The 20714-nt window shown below is 48.6% G+C and overlaps 1 protein-coding gene across 1 annotated transcript in view; it reads right to left on the bottom strand.

Annotated features, from left to right (window-relative positions):
* LOC120563544 (striatin-like) overlaps positions 1-17686 on the bottom strand; it is a gene marked incomplete at its 5' end in the record, with an annotated part of 20930 nt that extends 3244 nt beyond the window's left edge. The window contains 7 exon segments of the mRNA XM_039807772.1: positions 1840-2015; positions 2591-2727; positions 4114-4257; positions 7254-7367; positions 11647-11809; positions 17091-17226; positions 17516-17686. Of these exon segments, the coding sequence (XP_039663706.1) occupies positions 1840-2015; positions 2591-2727; positions 4114-4257; positions 7254-7367; positions 11647-11809; positions 17091-17226; positions 17516-17565 (920 nt within the window).
* Between the last annotated feature and the right edge of the window lie 3028 nt (positions 17687-20714).

The following is a 20714-nucleotide window of genomic DNA, read 5'->3' as shown; positions in this document are numbered from 1 at the left end:
TTACAATGCTGTAATGTTAAAAAAAAAACATTATTTTTCTCATACTGTCTTGAATATACCTGTATTCACCCTCTGTGTCCGTGGACTCACAAAAATGACTGAGTCCCTTTTCTGTTGGCCCAGTTTTTGGTCCTCTTTAAGAAGACTGAGTTTGGTTCATTTAAAGAGGACTGTGTTAAAACATGTTCAGGTGCATTCTGGGCGTGCTGGTCTTACAGGGAGGTGTGTTCAGGTGCATTCTGGGCATGCTGGTCTTACAGGGAGGTGTGTTCAGGTGCATTCTGGGCGTGCTGGTCTTACAGGGAGGTGTGTTCAGGTGCATTCTGGGCATGCTGGTCTTACAGGGAGGTGTGTTCAGGTGCATTCTGGGCGTGCTGGTCTTACAGGGAGGTGTGTTCAGGTGCATTCTGGGCGTGCTGGTCTTACAGGGAGGTGTAGAAACCAATAAGGAAACTCCAAGGCACTCTCTTTTAGAAAAATACTAAGCCTTTATTTATGGCTTGGTCATCATAAATCTTAAAGTACTCCAACGCGTTTCGGCATACAAGCCTTCGTCAGGGAGTCAATCGAAGGGAGGTGTGTTCAGGTGCATTCTGGGCGTGCTGGTCTTAAAGGGAGGTGTGTTCAGGTGCATTCTGGGAGTATTGCTATCTTGAGGCAGCGGGAAGTGATCGCGCCATTGACCAACAAAAACCTGGTCTGAAGTCAATAGCGCAGCATTTCATTGTTATTTTAACAGAGCATTAGTAAAATGCGAGTTAACACTATGCTTGTTACACACACAGGGACGCACAGCAGCACACAAAAACACACACACACACACACACACACACACACACACACACACACACACACACACACATGCAGAAGATTACAAATAAAAATATTACGGTGCAAATCCTCCATCATAACAGCAATGCTCCAAGGTCCAACCGCACCTGGCTTTTAAAGGGAATGGGAGATGATCTCTGATTGGTTGATGAATGGGAGATGATCTCTGATTGGTTGATTGCATGTTACGCCCAAAACACACCTCTGATTAATGAAGACACTAAGGACAACCCTTTAGGACCAGGCACCTGGCGCGCACAGACCCTTTTTACAGCCGTCAAACTAGCAAAAGTGGATTTGGACACGCCCTAAACACACCTGCACCAGGCGCTTAGATCGTTGAAATAAGGCCCTTAGACTAATATGTCTATTTAATGCCCTTGCTGCCCTGGTAATTGGCCTTTGTGCCTTCAAAAATTGACACCAGACAAAGTGGTCTTGCCCCTAAAATGATAAAATTCCAGGTCTTGATGTGGCATCAATGTGCTGAGTGACAGCACAGTTTCTGAATACGGGGCGGTATGCATTACTCTGCGGATTAAGCGTTTTGACACTTTCACAGTATTTATAAAAGCACCTTGACCTGCTTTATAATCCAACAAGACTCCTTAACAATATGTAAATGGACTGTTTTTATATAGCGCTTTTCTAGTCTTAACGACTACTCAAAGCGCTTTTACATAGTACAGGAACCATTCACCATTCACACACATTCGTACGTTGTGGCCGAGGCTGCCGTACAAGGTGCCACCTGCTCATCAGATAAACACTCACACACATTTACACTCCGATGCTCAGCATCGGAGGCAACTCAGGGTTCAGTGTCTTGCCCAAGGACACTTCGACATGGGACTATAGGGCCAGGGATCGAACCACCAGCCTTCCGATTGGCAGGCGACCGTGCTACCACTGAGCCACAGCCGCCCCACCCCCTATATGGGACCTTTAATGCAGTTGATGTAAATGTACAGTCTGTGAATGAAAGGATGGATATGTTAAAAGTCTGACTTCTTGGCGGGCGCGGTCTTCTGCAGGTTCCACAGTTTGAGGGTGTGATCCTCGGACGCGGTGACCAGGATCGGCTCCACCGGGTGGAAGGCCAGGCTCCGCACCGAGTCAAAGTGGCTCCGCAGGGTGAACTTAGGGTTCCAGGTCTTCCTCAGGGCGTCCTGGCTGCTGGAGATCTACAGGAGGGGAGGGAGGGGGGGGGGAGGAAGGGTGGGAGGAGGGAGGGGGGAGGGAGGGAGGAAGGGTGGGAGGAGGGAGGGAGGGACAGAGGAGGGGGGGAGGGACAGGGGAGGGAGAGGGGGAGGGAGGAAGGGTGGGAGGAGGGATGGAGGGACAGGGGAGGGAGGGATGGAGGGACAGGGGAGGGGAGGGGAGGGAGGAAGGGTGGGAGGAGGGAGGGAGGGACAGAGGAGGGAGGGAGGGATGGAGGGATAGGGGAGGGAGGGGGGAGGGAGGAAGGGTGGGAGGAGGGAGGGAGGGACAGAGAGGGAGGGAGGGACAGGGAGGAGGGACAGAGGGATGTGGAGGAAGAGGGATGATGGGAGGGAGGGAGGGAAGGAGGGAGGGAGGAGGAGGGACAGGGAGGAGGAAGGAGGGAGGGAGGAAGGAAGGACGGAGGGAAGGGAGGAGGGAGGAAGGAAGGGAGAGACGGAGGGATGGAATGGAGGAAGGGATGGAGGAAGGAAGAAAGGAAGGGAGGGAGCAGATGGAAATAAGGAAGATGGCCGGGCGAAGAAGACTGTTGACTCACGTCGTACGCCAGGCTGTCTGCCTCGTTGGCGACCGTGAGCCCGGCCAGTTCTCCCAGTCCCAGCTCGTTAGAGACCGCCTCGTCCACCCGGCCCAGGATGAAGGACTTCCCCGACGACGGCAGGAAGGTCATCGCTTCTACGGACACAAAACAGGACGCAGTCGGGTCAAGACAAACATTGACAAAGACTGCTAAAGACTGCCAAAGACTGCCAAAGACTGTCAAAGACTGCCAAAGACTGCTAAAGACTGCCAAAGACTGCCAAAGACTGTCAAAGACTGCCAAAGACTGCTAAAGACTGCTTAAGACTGCCAAAGACTGTCAAAGACTGCTAAAGACTGCTAAAGACTGCTTAAGACTGCCAAAGACTGCTTAAGACTGCTTAAGACTGCTTAAGAATGCCAAAGACTGCTAAAGACTGCTTAAGACTGCTTAAGACTGCCAAAGACTGCTTAAGACTGCTTAAGACTGCCTAAGACTGCCAAAAACTGCTAAAGAATGCCAAAGTCTGTCAAAGACTTCTAAAGACAGCCAAAGGCTGCTTAAGACTGCCAAAGACTGCCAAAGACTGCTTAAGACTGCCAAAGACTGCTAAAGAATGCCAAAGTCTGTCAAAGACTTCTAAAGACAGCCAAAGGCTGCTTAAGACTGCCAAAGACTGCCAAAGACTGCTAAAGAATGCCAAAGACTGCCAAAGACTGCTAAAGACTGCCAAAGACTGTCAAAGACTGTCAAAGACTGCCTAAGACTGACAAAGACTGCCTAAGACTGACAAAGACTGCTAAAGAATGCCAAAGACTGTCAAAGACTGCTAAAGACTGCCAAAGACTGTCAAAGACAGCCAAAGACTGCCTAAGACTGCCAAAAACTGCCTAATGGTGTAGACACATATAGCTGACGGGCGACCGTTGACAGAAAACCCCGTCGATGTGATCAGTCGCGTCCCCAAGGTCCAAAAAACTGCCACAGAACAGACCAAAAAGACGAGAGGAGACGAGACGTAATACATCTCTATAACAGCAGGCAGCGCTAAGGACCGCCAAAGACTGCCATATGACTGCCAAACATTGACAAAGACTGCCAAAGACAGCTAAAGACAGCCAGAGACTGTCAAAGACTGCTAAAGAATGCCAAAGACTGTCAAAGACTGCTAAAGACTGCCAAAGACTGCTAAAGACTACCAAAGAATGCCAAAGACTGCTAAAGAATGCCAAAGACTGTCAAAGACTGCTAAAGACTGCCAAAGACTGCCAAAGACTGCTAAAGACTGCCAAAGACTGCCAAAGGCTGCTAAAGACTGCCAAAGACTGCCAAAGGCTGCTAAAGAATGCCAAAGACTGCTAAAGAATGCCAAAGACTGCTTAAGACTGCTAAAGACTGCCAAGGACTTCTAAAGACTGCTAAAGACTGCCAAAGGCCTGCTTAAGACTGCATAAGACTGCTAAAGAATGCCAAAGAATGTCAAAGACTGCTAAAGACTGCCAAAGACTGCCAAGGACTGCCAAAAAAGGAGGACAGGTTACCGTCTTCGGGGCGTCCCAGTTCGTGCTCATTGAGTCTGGGGACCGGCGGGCGGGACGGGGGCGTTACGGGCGGCTGCATGGAGGGAAGCTCCTCGGCGTCCCGCAGGTTAGCCAGCATGTCCTGCAGCTTGGACCGGTTTGGTCCTGGAGGAGGAAGAGAAGGGAGACACAAATCAGAGGAGGAAACAGAAACATGGAGTCAGGAGGAAGAAGGGCAACAACGTAGGAAGAAGGAGTTTAGGAGAGAAAGATAGAAACAGACATTAGCACGACGAAGGATTTAAGGGTCCTATTCTAACGATCTGAGCGCACGCCATGGAGCGCCTGGTGCAGGTGTGTTTAGGGCGTGTCCAAATCCACTTTTGCTAGTTTGATGGCGGTAAAAAGGGTCTGTGCGCCGGGCGCCTGGTCCTAAAGGGTTGTCCTTAGTGTCTTCATTAATCAAAGGTGTGTTTTGGGTGTAACATGCAATCAACCAATCAGAGAGCAGCTCCCATTCTCTTTAAAAGCCAGGCGCGTTTGGACCTTGGAGCATTGCTGTTATGATGAAGGATTTGCACCCTAATTTTTTAATTTGTAATCTTCTGCATGTGTGTGTGCTGCTGTGTGTCCCTGTGTGTGTAACAAGCATAGTGTACTGGCCAGTGGACTGGCTAGTTGTCCTTACCTAGGTACTGTCAGGGCCCGCCCTCATACTCTGCTTCTGACTGGCTAGTTGTCCTTACCTAGGTACTGTCAGGACACACCCTCATACTCTGCTTCTGACTGGCTAGTAGTCCTTACCTAGGTACTGTCAGGGCACACCCTCATACTCTGCTTCTGACTGGCTAGTAGTCCTTACCTAGGTACTGTCAGGGCACACCCTCATACTCTGCTTCTGACTGGCTAGTAGTCCTTACCTAGGTACTGTCAGGGCACACCCTCATACTCTGCTTCTGACTGGCTAGTAGTCCTTACCTAGGTACTGTCAGGGCACGCCCTCATACTCTGCTTCTAACTGGCTAGTAGTCCTTACCTAGGTACTGTCAGGGCACGCCCTCATACTCTGCTTCTGACTGGCTAGTAGTCCTTACCTATGTACTGTCAGGGCACTCCCTCATACTCTGCTTCTGACTGGCTAGTAGTCCTTACCTAGCTACTGTCAGGGCCCGCCCTCATACTCTGCTTCTGACTGGCTAGTTGTCCTTACCTAGGTACTGTCAGGGCCCGCCCTCATACTCTGCTATTGACTGGCTAGTTGTCCTTACCTAGGTACTGTCAGGACACGCCCTCATACTCTGCTTCTGACTGGCTAGTAGTCCTTACCTAGGTACTGTCAGGGCACACCCTCATACTCTGCTTCTGACTGGCTAGTAGTCCTTACCTAGGTACGCCTGGGCAGGCCCTCATACTCTGCTTCTAACTGGCTAGTAGTCCTTACCTAGGTACTGTCACGGCACGCCCTCATACTCTGCTTCTGACTGGCTAGTAGTCCTTACCTATGTACTGTCAGGGCACTCCCTCATACTCTGCTTCTGACTGGCTAGTAGTCCTTACCTAGCTACTGTCAGGCGCCACCCCTTACTGTGCTTCTGACTGGCTAGTAGTCCTTACCTAGGTATTGTCAGGGCCCTCATACTCTGCTTCTGACTGGCTAGTAGTCCTTACCCTAGGTACTGTCAGGGCACACCCTCATACTCTGCTTCTGACTGGCTAGTAGTCCTTACCTAGGTACTGTCAGGGCACGCCCTCATACTCTGCTTCTGACTGGCTAGTAGTCCTTACCTAGGTATTGTCAGGGCCCTCATACTCTGCTTCTGACTGGCTAGTAGTCCTTACATAGGTACTGTCAGGGCACGCCCTCATACTCTGCTTCTGACTGGCTAGTAGTCCTTACCTAGGTACTGTCAGGGCACGCCCTCATACTCTGCTTCTGACTGGCTAGTAGTCCTTACCTAGGTACTGTCAGGGCCCGCCCTCATACTCTACTTCTGACTGGCTAGTAGTCCTTACCTAGGTACTGTCAGGGCACGCTCTCATACTCTGCTTCTGACTGGCTAGTAGTCCTTACCTAGGTACTGTCAGGGCCCGCCCTCATACTCTACTTCTGACTGGCTAGTAGTCCTTACCTAGGTACTGTCAGGGCACGCTCTCATACTCTGCTTCTAACTGGCTAGTAGTCCTTACCTAGGTACTGTCAGGGCCCGCCCTCATACTCTACTTCTGACTGGCTAGTAGTCCTTACCTAGGTACTGTCAGGGTACTGTCTGTCTGTCCATCCATCTTTCCACTTTCTTTCCAGTTTTCCAACCATCACAACTCTAGGTTTTGACTCGAGGTCAACCTTTCTGTTAAAGAGTAAGATCCTTTTTTTAAATATAAAAACATCCACGAAATTGCGTTCGCTAAACCCACCAGACTCCATGTAAATAAATAAGTAAAATACACTTCATTCACAGTCGACAGAATCAAAATAAAACTATAAAAAGATGTTTTTGGGTCGTCTTTCCACTGTTCCAACCATCACAACTCTAGTTTTGGTTGAAATAAACACATAGTTTACTGATTTACATGTGAAGATATGCTGGCTCTATACACGCTAAAAGTCCTGATTATTTACATGGAGTCTGGTGGGTTTAGCGTTAGCGACTTCAGAGCTGTTTCTGGTTAAACAGAAAGGTCTCAAAGAGGTTTTTAAAGGTCTATCTCTGTAGGGATCCATCCCATAATGTTGCCAGACACTTAGAATAATAATCTGAGTCTGTCAGCGGCAACAAACAGCACTTCTAGTGGACCAAATTGACGCTGAACATTTGCCCCATAGGGTTACATTGCAGCCTAGTCTGTGGCTGCCGGTTACAGCGTTCTCGCTTAATACCGGACCAGTTCAAAGATTGTTATTCCCATCAGTCACTTAAAACCATAAACATAGGAAAATAGGGCCCAGGTTGAAAGAGGGCCCCTATGGAATCTGTCTTATAGCTTTTGTCAGATTCTCAATTTCGCGAATCCATCCATCCATCATCGTGTTATCACAGAAACTATTGGGCTCTACTTTAAACTAAAGTATAGTATAGGAGAGAAAACAGAAAAAACAACAACAAAGAGAGACAGAGGAACAGAAAGTATAAAGAGGATGAGGAGAGAGGTTCAGGACTTACTCTTCACCCCCTTCTTGCCCTTGCGTTCCTTCCTGTACTGCTCCTTGAGCTGGGCGATTAGCCCCTGGTCCACGTCCCAGGACAGTTCCCCCCCAGGGGACAGGTCATCCTTCTCTATAGGCCAGCAGGGGGAGGAGGGGGGAGAGAAAGGAGGAGTAAACAATAGGTGTAAACCTGAAATCTTTGTATTAAGCCCCTGACACACCAACCCGACGGCTAATTAACCCGCCTGGAAGACACTAGGATTAGGCAATGGTTAGGGTTAGGTGCCTTGAAGTCAACGTTGGGGGCTTAAAGTGCCCATATTATGAAAAAAAAACAATTTTTCTGGGATTTGGGGTGTTATTTTGTGTCTCTGGTGCTTCCACACGCATACAAACTTGCTGTTATGAGTGAGATACGGTTTCTGAATGTGTCCTGCCTTCAGTCTCCGGGTGAGCTGGTCAAAATCTGCACGGCTTTCTACGTCACTAGCCGAGACGAAAGGGGCTAACCTTAGCTGGCGCTAGCATGCTAGCTTGTTCTCATTGGCAAAACACTGCTACAAAACACACTAGTTCACCAAAATCTACAAAAGAACTACTTCCATGTCCCTGTTCTGCAGGGATTCAACGCAAAAGTGTGAAGTGCGCCCTCGTTTAGAAGAAGTCTCACGGCTAATCCTGCCTTTGTACTGACTGAAGTTAGAGAAACAGTTAGCTAGCTCATGTAGTCCTTACCTAGCTACTGAGCATGTAGTCTTACCTAGCTACTGAGCATGTAGTCCTTACCTAGCTACTGAGCATGTAGTCTTACCTAGCTACTGAGCATGTAGTCTTACCTAGCTACTGAGCATGTAGTCCTTACCTAGCTACTGAGCATGTAGTCTTACCTAGCTACTGAGCATGTAGTCTTACCTAGCTACTGAGCATGTAGTCTTACCTAGCTACTGAGCATGTAGTCTTACCTAGCTACTGAGCATGTAGTCCTTACCTAGCTACTGAGCATGTAGTCTTACCTAGCTACTGAGCATGTAGTCCTTACCTAGCTACTGAGCATGTAGTCTTACCTAGCTACTGAGCATGTAGTCTTTACCTAGCTACTGAGCATGTAGTCTTACCTAGCTACTGAGCATGTAGTCCTTACCTAGCTACTGAGCATGTAGTCTTACCTAGCTACTGAGCATGTAGTCCTTACCTAGCTACTGAGCATGTAGTCTTACCTAGCTACTGAGCACATGTAGTCCTTACCTAGCTACTGAGCATGTAGTCTTACCTAGCTACTGAGCATGTAGTCTTACCTAGCTACTGAGCATTTAGTCCTTACCTAGCTACTGAGCATGTAGTCTTACCTAGCTACTGAGCATGTAGTCCTTACCTAGCTACTGAGCATGTAGTCTTACCTAGCTACTGAGCATGTAGTCCCTTACCGGTAGCTACTGAGCATGTAGTCTTACCTAGCTACTGAACATGTAGTCCTTACCTACGGCTACTGAGCATGTAGTCTTACTCGCGCTACTGAGCATGTAGTCTTACCTAGCTACTGAGCATGTAGTCCTTACCTAGCTACTGTGCATGTAGTCTTACCTAGCTACTGAACATGTAGTCCTTACCTAGCTACTGAGCATGTAGTCTTACCTAGCTACTGAGCATGTAGTCCTTACCTAGCTACTGAGCATGTAGTCTTACCTAGCTACTGAGCATAGTCCTTACCTAGCTACTGAGCATGTAGTCTTACCTAGCTACTGAGCATGTAGTCCTTACCTAGCTACTGAGCATAGTCCTTACCTAACTACTGAGCATGTAGTCTTACCTAGCTACTGAGCATGTAGTCTTACCTAGCTACTGAACATGTAGTCCTTACCTAGCTACTGAGCATGTAGTCTTACCTAGCTACTGAACATGTAGTCTTACCTTGCTACTGAGCATGTAGTCTTACCTAGCTACTGAACATGTAGTCCTTACCTAACTACTGAGCATGTAGTCCTTACCTAGCTACTGAGCATGTAGTCTTACCTAGCTACTGAACATGTAGTCTTACCTTGCTACTGAGCATGTAGTCTTACCTAGCTACTGAACATGTAGTCCTTACCTAACTACTGAGCATGTAGTCTTACCTAGCTACTGAGCATGTAGTCTTACCTAGCTACTGAACATGTAGTCTTACCTAGCTACTGAGCATGTAGTCTTACCTAGCTACTGAACATGTAGTCCTTACCTAGCTACTGAGCATGTAGTCCTTACCTAGCTACTGAACATGTAGTCCTTACCTAACTACTGAGCATGTAGTCTTACCTAGCTACTGAGCATGTAGTCTTACCTAGCTACTGAGCATGTGCGACTGACAACAAAGATAGTATACAAGTGAGATGTCTCACTCTGTAGCTAAAACAGATTGCTCAACACACAGGGTGAAAAGAGGAGCTGCAGCAATGTGCAGTACGACTAAAATATGGTGTTTTTTGATAATTAAACCATGTAAACCTATTCTGGACCGGTACAACCTCTAAAATACAATTACGAACCTGAAAAGGAGCATTATATGGCCGCTTTAAAACACCATGGAGCAATTAAAACACACAAACCTCTTATTTACAAAAGAAAGAGAAGACTTGAGTGAGTGGCAGCACAAGGCTGACGCATTTCCCGTCTATATATATATATAAAAAACACTCTTTACAAGATAAAGGTCCCAGCAGCCCCCGCAGTTTACACTAAATCCCCCTTTTTTTCTACTGTTTCTTAGCAACGCACTCAGTGCCGTTGGGCCAATGACAAAAGCTCCCCCCCCCCCCTACGCAGCTGGTGACTCAGCACTTCACAGACCAGATAGTTTGACTCAGACGCACACAAGAGGCGTTCAAAAAAAACCCCGAGAGGGGAAGCCTCTGCGGACTTTTCTATTTACAGACTGGAGATGAACACTCAGTTAAAAACACAGTTGTGGGCTGTGTGCCTCTGCGCTATGAAAACACATATGATCAGGTCTGACTCTGAAGGCTTTTCTCTCCTTGAACCCACGCCACTTCCGGGACTGTGATTTGGGCGTAACATGCAATCAACCAATCAGAGAGCATCTCCCATTCCCAAAATCCCCTTTAAAAGCCAGGCGCGTTTGGACCTTGGAGCATTGCTGTTATGATGGAGGATTTGCACCCTAATATTTTTATTTGTAATCTTCTGCATGTGTGTGTGTGTGTGTGTGTGTGTGTGTAACAAGCATAGTGTGCACACCCCGCACCATCACACTGCCTCCACCAAAAGGTGTTACTCTATCGGTGCAGCAATCAGCATGGCGTTCTCCGCGTCTTCTCCACACTTTGACCCTACGATCCAACTGGAGCTCCATTTGTAAGGGAACTAAACAGGCTTTCCAACGGTATATAAGATTTATTGCCAAAAAGCATTGTTACCACAGAGAAATAATCTACCAAACACAAGTTTCCTTACTTTTTGTGCTTTTTTCATTGTAATAAGGCTCCTCCTGGGTCTGAAATAAAGTTTATTTATACCATGGTCTGGGTGAATACTCGATTCTGATTGGCTGCAGGGTGTCCATTAAAAAGTGATGTAGGACACCTACTAAAGGAGTTCCGGTGAAGCTGACTGTTTACTGTTCTAAATGAATGCGCTATATTAAATCAAAAAGGAAATGTGGATTTATTATTTCCAAATCATCCTCTGGACACCACAGGATGGCGCTAAAACACACAGGCTGCAAGAAGTAAGTTCTACTGGCCCTCTGGACTGACTCAGTTTCACAGAGAATAACGTTATCTCACATATCTCAGCTCGCTGCTTCAGGCTGCGCCGCTGCAGCCGACAGCAACGTTACACATCGCGAATCAAATTCTTCGTAAAAGTCGTTATATTGTTTTGGGGACAATGACATGGCTGGATAGCTAGCTTGTCTTGTTGTTCAACATACTGTCAAATTATTTTTACTGATTGCCAACTGTACACAATGTTATTGACTTTGGATCTTGCTAGCGTAGCGTTAGCTTTCTGGCTCGTAGCTAAACTGAAGGGTTCTATCAGCTGAGCGGACTATATAAATATCTCCGGTTGCTAAGGGAGGCAAGTCGTATCTAAGGTTCTTCCTAATTCCTGGTGGAGAGAACAACGTTTGCATTGCATAAGAACCTGATGGATGGGAATGATTGTTCCAGGTATTAGTCAAACCGTCAGGCGTAACCAGGGAAACTGAGTTATTGTTTGGATTAACTTTAGATTTCGATTGTAAAACTAATTAAAATATGAACTAATGTTTTAAAAATGTGTTATTTGGCAAGTGACCATGGTATAAGCGGGTTAATGCCCTTCGAGGTGTCCATTGTCAGGTAGTAATGGACTTCGGAGTCCATTAATACCTGACAATGGACACCTCGAAGGGCATTAACCCTTACATATCTCACCCCACTCTCCGCTGTCTTCTCCGCTCCGGTACTCCGGCGAGCCGTCCATCTCGTCGGGACTCGCCAAGAAGTCGAAACCCTTCAGAGCCTCCTCCGTGTCGGGGTCGTCGCTGAGCTCAGACGCCGACGAAGACGCCGTGGACGGCTGTTTCTTCCTCACCATCTGTTGGCAGAGTTACAAAGAGGGAGGAGGGTGAGATCATTACAAAATCGGCCTCTTATTGTCAACAAACAGCTAATATATAACGACTCAGAATCAGTTTTGAGATGATGACATGAATGTATATTTTACTACAAAATCGTCTGACAGCTTTAGTTTACTTCTCGCTTTGCCAGACCTTCCTCCACAACGCTGCGGAGGAGGGTCTGGCTAGTCCACACACAGCATTCCTGGATGGGAGAGAAACGTGCTCTGTGTTTATTGGCATTTCTTTAAACCAATCACAGTCGTCGTGGGGGCGGGGCTAAGCTCCAGATGGAGCCACGGTGCCTCTGGTAAATAGTCTCAGGAAGGAACTGGTTTTGGTGGAACATGTGGACCTTCAGAAGTAGTTTTAGTCTCAGAACAGAGAACTCTGATTTGGGTGTTTAAAATTCAAACAGAAAATGAAAGCCGATGGAAACGGAAATCCGCGAGAATACACGCATCAGGTGGAATTTCCTGCAGCACCAGAGCAATCCCGGAAGTGGAACAGCAAGGATTTAGACTAGTGGACCACTAACGTTAGTGGTCTAACGTTAGACCACTAACGTTAGACCGCAAACGTTAGACCGCTAACGTTAGACCGCTAACGTTAGACCGCTAACGTTAGACCGCTAACGTTAGACCGCAAATGTTAGACCGCTAATGTTAGACCACTAACGTTAGACCGCTAATGTTAGACCGCTAACGTTAGACCGCTAACGTTAGACCGCTAACGTTAGACCGCTAACGTTAGACCGCTAATTTTAGACCGCTAACGTTAGACCGCTAACGTTAGACCGCTAATGTTAGACCCAGCAGCAGTGGGTCAGCAGACCTCTAACATTAGACTAGGGCTGCAGCTATCGATTATTTTAGTAATCGAACATTCTACCGATTATTCCATCGATTAATCGAGTAATCGGATAAGAAATACTTAGTAAGAAATACTTAGTAAACAGCAATAGTATATATTTATTATTGCTGTTTACTAAAAAAAAGGAAACCCGTCGCTTGTATATATACAAAAGACTAGTTTCCTTCTTTAGAAAAAGCAAAAAAAATGTATTGCCAAATTCCAAGACCCTTAAAAAGAAATACATCACAATAGTACATTTTTGGTGGCCCAATTCCTCTTATTGCCTGTGGCTCTTTGCACTGGATATGCAAAAGAGCTGTTCACTGACCAGAGGGTTTACAGCAGGGCTACTCAAGTACACTGTTCTGGGGGACACATTTTCAGAAGCCTAATACACAGTGAGGAGCATAGCTATATCTATGGTGAGGAGAAAGAATAAAGAATGCATGATGACGTCATTCACGTGCACCCAGCAGCAGTGGGTCAGCAGACCACTAACGTTAGACCCAGCAGCAGTGGGTCAGCAGACCACTAACGTTAGACCCAGCAGCAGTGGGTCAGCAGACCACTAACGTTAGACCCAGCAGCAGTGGGTCAGACCTCTAACGTTAGACCCAGCAGCAGTGGGTCAGACCACTAACGTTAGACCCAGCAGCAGTGGGTCAGCAGACCACTAACGTTAGACCCAGCAGCAGTGGGTCAGCAGACCACTAACGTTAGACCCAGCAGCAGTGGGTCAGCAGACCACTAACGTTAGACCCAGCAGCAGTGGGTCAGCAGACCACTAACATTAGACCCAGCAGCAGTGGGTCAGACCGCTAACGTTAGACCCAGCAGCAGTGGGTCAGACCACTAACGTTAGACCCAGCAGCAGTGGGTCAGCAGACCACTAACGTTAGACCCAGCAGCAGTGGGTCAGACCGCTAACGTTAGACCCAGCAGCAGTGGGTCAGACCACTAACATTAGACCCAGCAGCAGTGGGTCAGACCACTAACATTAGACCCAGCAGCAGTGGGTCAGACCACTAACGTTAGACCCAGCAGCAGTGGGTCAGACCACTAACATTAGACCCAGCAGCAGTGGGTCAACAGACCACTAACATTAGACCCAGCAGCAGTGGGTCAGACCACTAACATTAGACCCAGCAGCAGTGGGTCAGACCACTAACATTAGACCCAGCAGCAGTGGGTCAGACCACTAACATTAGACCCTGCAGCAGTGGGTCAACAGACCACTAACATTAGACCCAGCAGCAGTGGGTCAGACCACTAACGTTAGACCCAGCAGCAGTGGGTCAGACCACTAACATTAGACCCAGCAGCAGTGGGTCAGACCACTAACGTTAGACCCAGCAGCAGTGGGTCAGACCGCTAACGTTAGACCCAGCAGCAGTGGGTCAGACCGCTAACGTTCGACCCAGCAGTAGTGGGTCAGACCGCTAACGTTAGACCCAGCAGCAGTGGGTCAGACCGCTAACGTTAGACCCAGCAGTAGTGGGTCAGACCACTAACGTTAGACCCAGCAGCAGTGGGTCAGCAGACCACTAACATTAGACCCAGCAGCAGTGGGTCAGCAGACCACTAACGTTAGACCCAGCAGCAGTGGGTCAGACCGCTAACGTTAGACCCAGCAGCAGTGGGTCAGACCACTAACGTTAGACCCAGCAGCAGTGGGTCAACAGACCACTAACATTAGACCCAGCAGCAGTGGGTCAGACCACTAACGTTAGACCCAGCAGCAGTGGGTCAGACCACTAACATTAGACCCAGCAGCAGTGGGTCAGACCGCTAACGTTAGACCCAGCAGCAGTGGGTCAGACCGCTAACGTTAGACCCAGCAGCAGTGGGTCAGACCGCTAACGTTCGACCCAGCAGTAGTGGGTCAGACCACTAACGTTAAACCCAGCAGCAGTGGGTCAGCAGACCACTAACATTAGACCCAGCAGCAGTGGGTCAGCAGACCACTAACGTTAGTGGGTCAGCAGACCACTAACGTTAGACCCAGCAGCAGTGGGTCAGCAGACCACTAACGTTAGACCCAGCAGCAGTGGGTCAGACCTCTAACATTAGACCCAGCAGCAGTGGGTCAGACCACTAACGTTAGACCCAGCAGCAGTGGGTCAGACCTCTAACATTAGACCCAGCAGCAGTGGGTCAGACCACTAACGTTAGACCCAGCAGCAGTGGGTCAGACCACTAATGTTAGACCCAGCAGCAGTGGGTCAACAGACCACTAACGTTAGACCCAGCAGCAGTGGGTCAGACCGCTAACGTTAGACCCAGCAGTAGTGGGTCAGACCACTAACGTTAGACCCAGCAGCAGTGGGTCAGCAGACCACTAACATTAGACCCAGCAGCAGTGGGTCAGACCTCTAACGTTAGACCCAGCAGCAGTGGGTCTGACCACTAACGTTAGACCCAGCAGCAGTGGGTCTGACCACTAACGTTAGACCCAGCAGCAGTGGGTCAGACCGCTAACGTTAGACCCAGCAGTAGTGGGTCAGACCACTAACGTTAGACCCAGCAGCAGTGGGTCAGACCACTAATGTTAGACCCAGCAGCAGTGGGTCAACAGACCACTAACGTTAGACCCAGCAGCAGTGGGTCAGACCGCTAACGTTAGACCCAGCAGTAGTGGGTCAGACCACTAACGTTAGACCCAGCAGCAGTGGGTCAGCAGACCACTAACATTAGACCCAGCAGCAGTGGGTCAGACCTCTAACGTTAGACCCAGCAGCAGTGGGTCTGACCACTAACGTTAGACCCAGCAGCAGTGGGTCAGACCGCTAACGTTAGACCCAGCAGTAGTGGGTCAGACCACTAACGTTAGACCCAGCAGCAGTGGGTCAGCAGACCACTAACATTAGACCCAGCAGCAGTGGGTCAGACCTCTAACATTAGACCCAGCAGCAGTGGGTCAGACCTCTAACGTTAGACCCAGCAGCAGTGGGTCAGACCGCTAACGTTAGACCCAGCAGTAGTGGGTCAGACCACTAACATTAGACCCAGCAGCAGTGGGTCAGACCGCTAACATTAGACCCAGCAGCAGTGGGTCAGAGCGCTAACGTTAGACCCAGCAGCAGTGGGTCAGCAGACCACTAACATTAGACCCAGCAGCAGTGGGTCAGAGCGCTAACGTTAGACCCAGCAGCAGTGGGTCAGACCGCTAACGTTAGACCCAGCAGTAGTGGGTCAGACCACTAACGTTAGACCCAGCAGCAGTGGGTCAGACCGCTAACGTTAGACCCAGCAGCAGTGGGTCAGAGCGCTAACATTAGACCCAGCAGCAGTGGGTCAGACCGCTAACGTTAGACCCAGCAGTAGTGGGTCAGACCACTAACGTTAGACCCAGCAGCAGTGGGTCAGCAGACCACTAACATTAGACCCAGCAGCAGTGGGTCAGACCTCTAACATTAGACCCAGCAGCAGTGGGTCAAACCTCTAACGTTAGACCCAGCAGCAGTGGGTCAGACCGCTAACGTTAGACCCAGCAGTAGTGGGTCAGACCACTAACATTAGACCCAGCAGCAGTGGGTCAGACCGCTAACATTAGACCCAGCAGCAGTGGGTCAGAGCGCTAACGTTAGACCCAGCAGCAGTGGGTCAGCAGACCACTAAAATTAGACCCAGCAGCAGTGGGTCAGAGCGCTAACGTTAGACCCAGCAGCAGTGGGTCAGAGCGCTAACGTTAGACCCAGCAGCAGTGGGTCAGACCGCTAACGTTAGACCCAGCAGTAGTGGGTCAGACCACTAACGTTAGACCCAGCAGCAGTGGGTCAGACCGCTAACGTTAGACCCAGCAGCAGTGGGTCAGAGCGCTAACATTAGACCCAGCAGCAGTGGGTCAGACCACTTACGTTAGACCCAGCAGCAGTGGGTCAGCAGACCACTAACGTTAGAGCGCTAACGTTAGAGCGCTAACGTTAGAGCGCTAACGTTAGACCACTAATGTTAGACCACTAACGTTAGACCCAGCAGCAGTGGGTCAGCAGACCTCTAACGTTAGACCGCTAACGTTAGACCGCTAACGTTAGACCCAGCGGTAGTGGGTCAGCAGACCGCTAACGTTAGACCGCTAACGTTAGACCGCTAACGTTAGACCGCTAATGTTAGACCACTAATGTTAGACCGCTAATGTTAGACCGCTAATGTTAGACCACTAACGTTAGACCCAGCGGTAGTGGGTCAGCAGACCTCTAACGTTAGACCGCTAACGTTAGACCCAGCGGTAGTGGGTCAGAGCGCTAACGTTAGACCCAGCGGTAGTGGGTCCTGCTCGCTGCCTCGTAACGTTACTACTGACCATTCTGCTGCGTTGATTTGAATGGACATGGCCTTTCTGTCCATTTCATTTCTGTGTGTTTACCAGAGTGAGCTCGCCAGTGAAGCGTGTGAAGGTCTTACCGTCGCCACGTCTAAGGCGGTCCTGTCCCGTCCTTGGCTGTCCTCGTCCTCGTCCTCATCGCTGAACTCCGCCGCGGCGCTCTCTATGAACTTAAAGGCCTCCAGCACGCCGGCCGAGTCCGACATCTCCGGTTTACTGGGGACGGGAAGAGAAGGGAAGAGAAGAGAGCGGTCTGAGTAGTTTTTAGTTTAGTTCATTTGTTTCACAAGAACATGAAATACAAATGACATCATAGGCGTCAAAAACGTCCCAAAAAATTGGACAAAAACATCCAAACATATCGCAGAATCCGGGGGACATGGCGCTGACAATGGACCGGAGCAATCCCGTAAGTGGAAGGTCGTGGACGTGGACTACGTGGACTACGTGGACTACGCGGACTACGTGGACTACGCGGACTACGTGGACTAGGCGGGTCTCTAACCTGAGCATGGCGCTGTCCCTCGGGGAGGACGTCTCCGTGCCGTTGACCATCAGTTCGCCTCTCCTCTCCGAAGGTCTGTCTCCGGAGTCTCCGGTCAGACCGAGCAGCGCTCGCACTCGCTGAGACTTCACATCCAGGATGGTGTCGGTGTACCCCACCTCCTGCAGGTACCTGAGCCAGGACACGAGAGACACGAGAGACCGTTAGAGACACGAGAGACACGAGAGACCGTTAGAGACACGAGAGACAGTCAGAGACACAAGAGACCGTTAGAGACACGAGAGACACGAGAGACAGTTAGAGACACGAGAGACAGTTAGAGACAATCAGAGACAGTCAGAGACACGAGAGACCGTTAGAGACACGAGAGACACGAGAGACAGTCAGAGACACGAGAGACATTCAGAGACAATCAGAGACAGTCAGAGACACGAGAGACACAAGAGACAGTCAGAGACACGAGAGACACAAGAGACAGTCAGAGACAGTCAGAGACAGTCAGAGACACAAGAGACAGTCAGAGACAGTCAGAGACACGAGAGACACAAGAGACAGTCAGAGACAGTCAGAGACAGTCAGAGACAGTCAGAGACACGAGAGACACAAGAGACACAAGAGACAGTCAGAGACACGAGAGACACAAGAGACAGTCAGAGACAGTCAGAGACAGTCAGAGACAGTCAGAGACACAAGAGACAGTCAGAGACAGTCAGAGACACGAGAGACACAAGAGACAGTCAGAGACAGTCAGAGACAGTCAGAGACACGAGAGACACAAGAGACACAAGAGACAGTCAGAGACAGTCAGAGACAGTCAGAGACACGAGAGACACAAGAGACAGTCAGAGACAGTCAGAGACAGTCAGAGACAGTCAGAGACAGTCAGAGACACGAGAGACACAAGAGACAGTCAGAGACACGAGAGACATTCAGAGACAGTCAGAGACACGAGAGACAAGAGACACAAGAGACAGTCAGAGACAGTCAGAGACACGAGAGACACAAGAGACAGTCAGAGACAGTCAGAGACAGTCAGAGACACAAGAGACAGTCAGAGACAGTCAGAGACACGAGACAAAAACATCCCAAAAAATCTCTGAAAAAAACGACAAAAACATCCCAAAAAAATCAACAAAAACGTCCGAGAGAAACGTGCTCTGGTTTATTGGCATCTCTTTAAACCAATCACAGTCGTCGTGGGGGCGGGGCTAAGCTCCAGACGGAGCCACGGTGCCTCTGCTAAATAGTCTCAGGAAGGAACTGGTTCTGGTGGAACATGTGGACCTTCAGAAGTAGTTTTAGTCTCAGAACAGAGAACTCTGATTGGACAGATAGTCTAGCTAGCTGTTAGACAGACAGACAGACAGACAGTCTAGCTAGCTGTTAGACAGACAGACAGACCGATAGTCTAGCTAGCTGTTAGACAGACAGACAGATAGTCTAGCTAGCTGTTAGACAGACAGGCAGACAGACAGATAGTCTAGCTAGCTGTTAGACAGACAGACAGACAGACAGACAGACAGTCTAGCTAGCTGTTAGACAGACAGACAGACAGATAGATAGTCTAGCTAGCTGTTAGACAGACAGACAGACAGATAGTCTAGCTAGCTGTCAAACAGACAGGCAGACAGACAGATAGTCTAGCTAGCTGTTAGACAGACAGACAGACAGACAGACAGACAGACAGACAGACAGACAGACAGACAGATAGTCTAGCTAGCTGTTAGACAGACAGACACACAGACAGACAGGCAGACAGACAGACAGATAGTCTAGCTAGCTGTTAGACAGACAGACAGACAGACAGATAGTCTAGCTTGCTGTTAGATAGACAGACAGACAACAGAGTAGACAATTAGTTGGAAATAGAGACAGACAACAGACAGACAGACAGACAGACAGATAGACAGACAGATAGTCTAACTAGCTGTTAGAAAGACAGACAGACAGACAGACAGACAGACAGATAGACAGAGAGAGAGATACTTGGTCTGTGTCTCTGTGTGTCTGTGTGTGTGTGTATGTTTGTCTGTGTGTGTCTGTGTGTGTGTCTGTGTGTATGTGTCTGTGTGTGTGTGTGTGTGTTTGTCTGTGTGTGTCTGTGTGTGTGTGTGTGTGTGTGTGTGTGTGTCTGTGTGTGTCTGTGTGTGTGTGTGTGTCTGTGTGTGTCTGTGTGTATGTGTCGTGTGTGTGTGTATGTTTGTCTGTGTGTGTCTGTGTGTGTGTGTATGTGTCTGTGTGTGTGTTGTGTGTGTATGTTTGTCTGTGTGTGTCTTGTGTGTGTGTGTGTGTATGTGTGTGTGTTTTTGTGTGTGTGTGTGTGTGTATGTTTGTCTGTGTGTGTGTGTTTTTGTCTGTGTGTGTCTGTGTGTGTGTGTGTGTATGTGTCTGTGTGTGTGTGTTAGTGTGTGTGTGTGTGTGTGTTGTGTGTGTTGTGTTTTGTTTGTATGTTGTTGTGTGTGTGTGTGTGTGTGTATGTTTGTCTGTGTGTGTCTGTGCGTGTGTGTATATGTCTGTGTGTGTCTGTGTGTGTGTGAGTGTGTGTGTGTGTTAGTGTGTGTGTGTGTGTGTGTGTGTGTGGGTGTGCTTGTGTGTGTTAGTGTGTGAGTTCATCTGTGTTTGTGTGTTTGTGTGTGTATGTGTCTGAGTCTGTGTTTGTATGTGTGTGTGTGTGTGTGTGTGTGTGTGTAAATAACAACAATCTATTGACTTCACCAGAGTCTTTTCTAAACGTCCCAGCCGGCCCTGAACGCATCTCTTCATTCTGTGTTTCAGTGCCTTGCTGTACAACGCCACGATTATATCCACACAGCGGCGTCCTTAAAGGGCCAACGCCACATTCATCTGTTACAGCTTTAGTTACTAGTTACTTTAGTTACTAGTTACTTTAGTTACTCCGCCACATTCATCTGTTCCAGCTTTAGTTACTAGTTACTTTAGTTACTAGTTACTTTAGTTACTCCGCCACATTCATCTGTTACAGCTTTAGTTACTAGTTACTTTAGTTACTCCACTACATTCATCTGTTACAGCTTTAGTTACTAGTTACTTTAGTTACTAGTTACTTTAGTTACTCCGCCACATTCATCTGTTCCAGCTTTAGTTACTAGTTACTTTAGTTACTAGTTACTTTAGTTACTCCACTACATTCATCTGTTCCAGCTTTAGTTACTAGTTACTTTAGTTACTAGTTACTTTT

This window comes from Perca fluviatilis, chromosome 1 (genome assembly GCF_010015445.1).
Source record: "Perca fluviatilis chromosome 1, GENO_Pfluv_1.0, whole genome shotgun sequence".
Lineage (NCBI taxonomy): Eukaryota > Metazoa > Chordata > Actinopteri > Perciformes > Percidae > Perca > Perca fluviatilis.
Note: the sequence above shows the minus strand (reverse complement) of the source record. Positions and strands in the feature narration are given on the sequence as shown.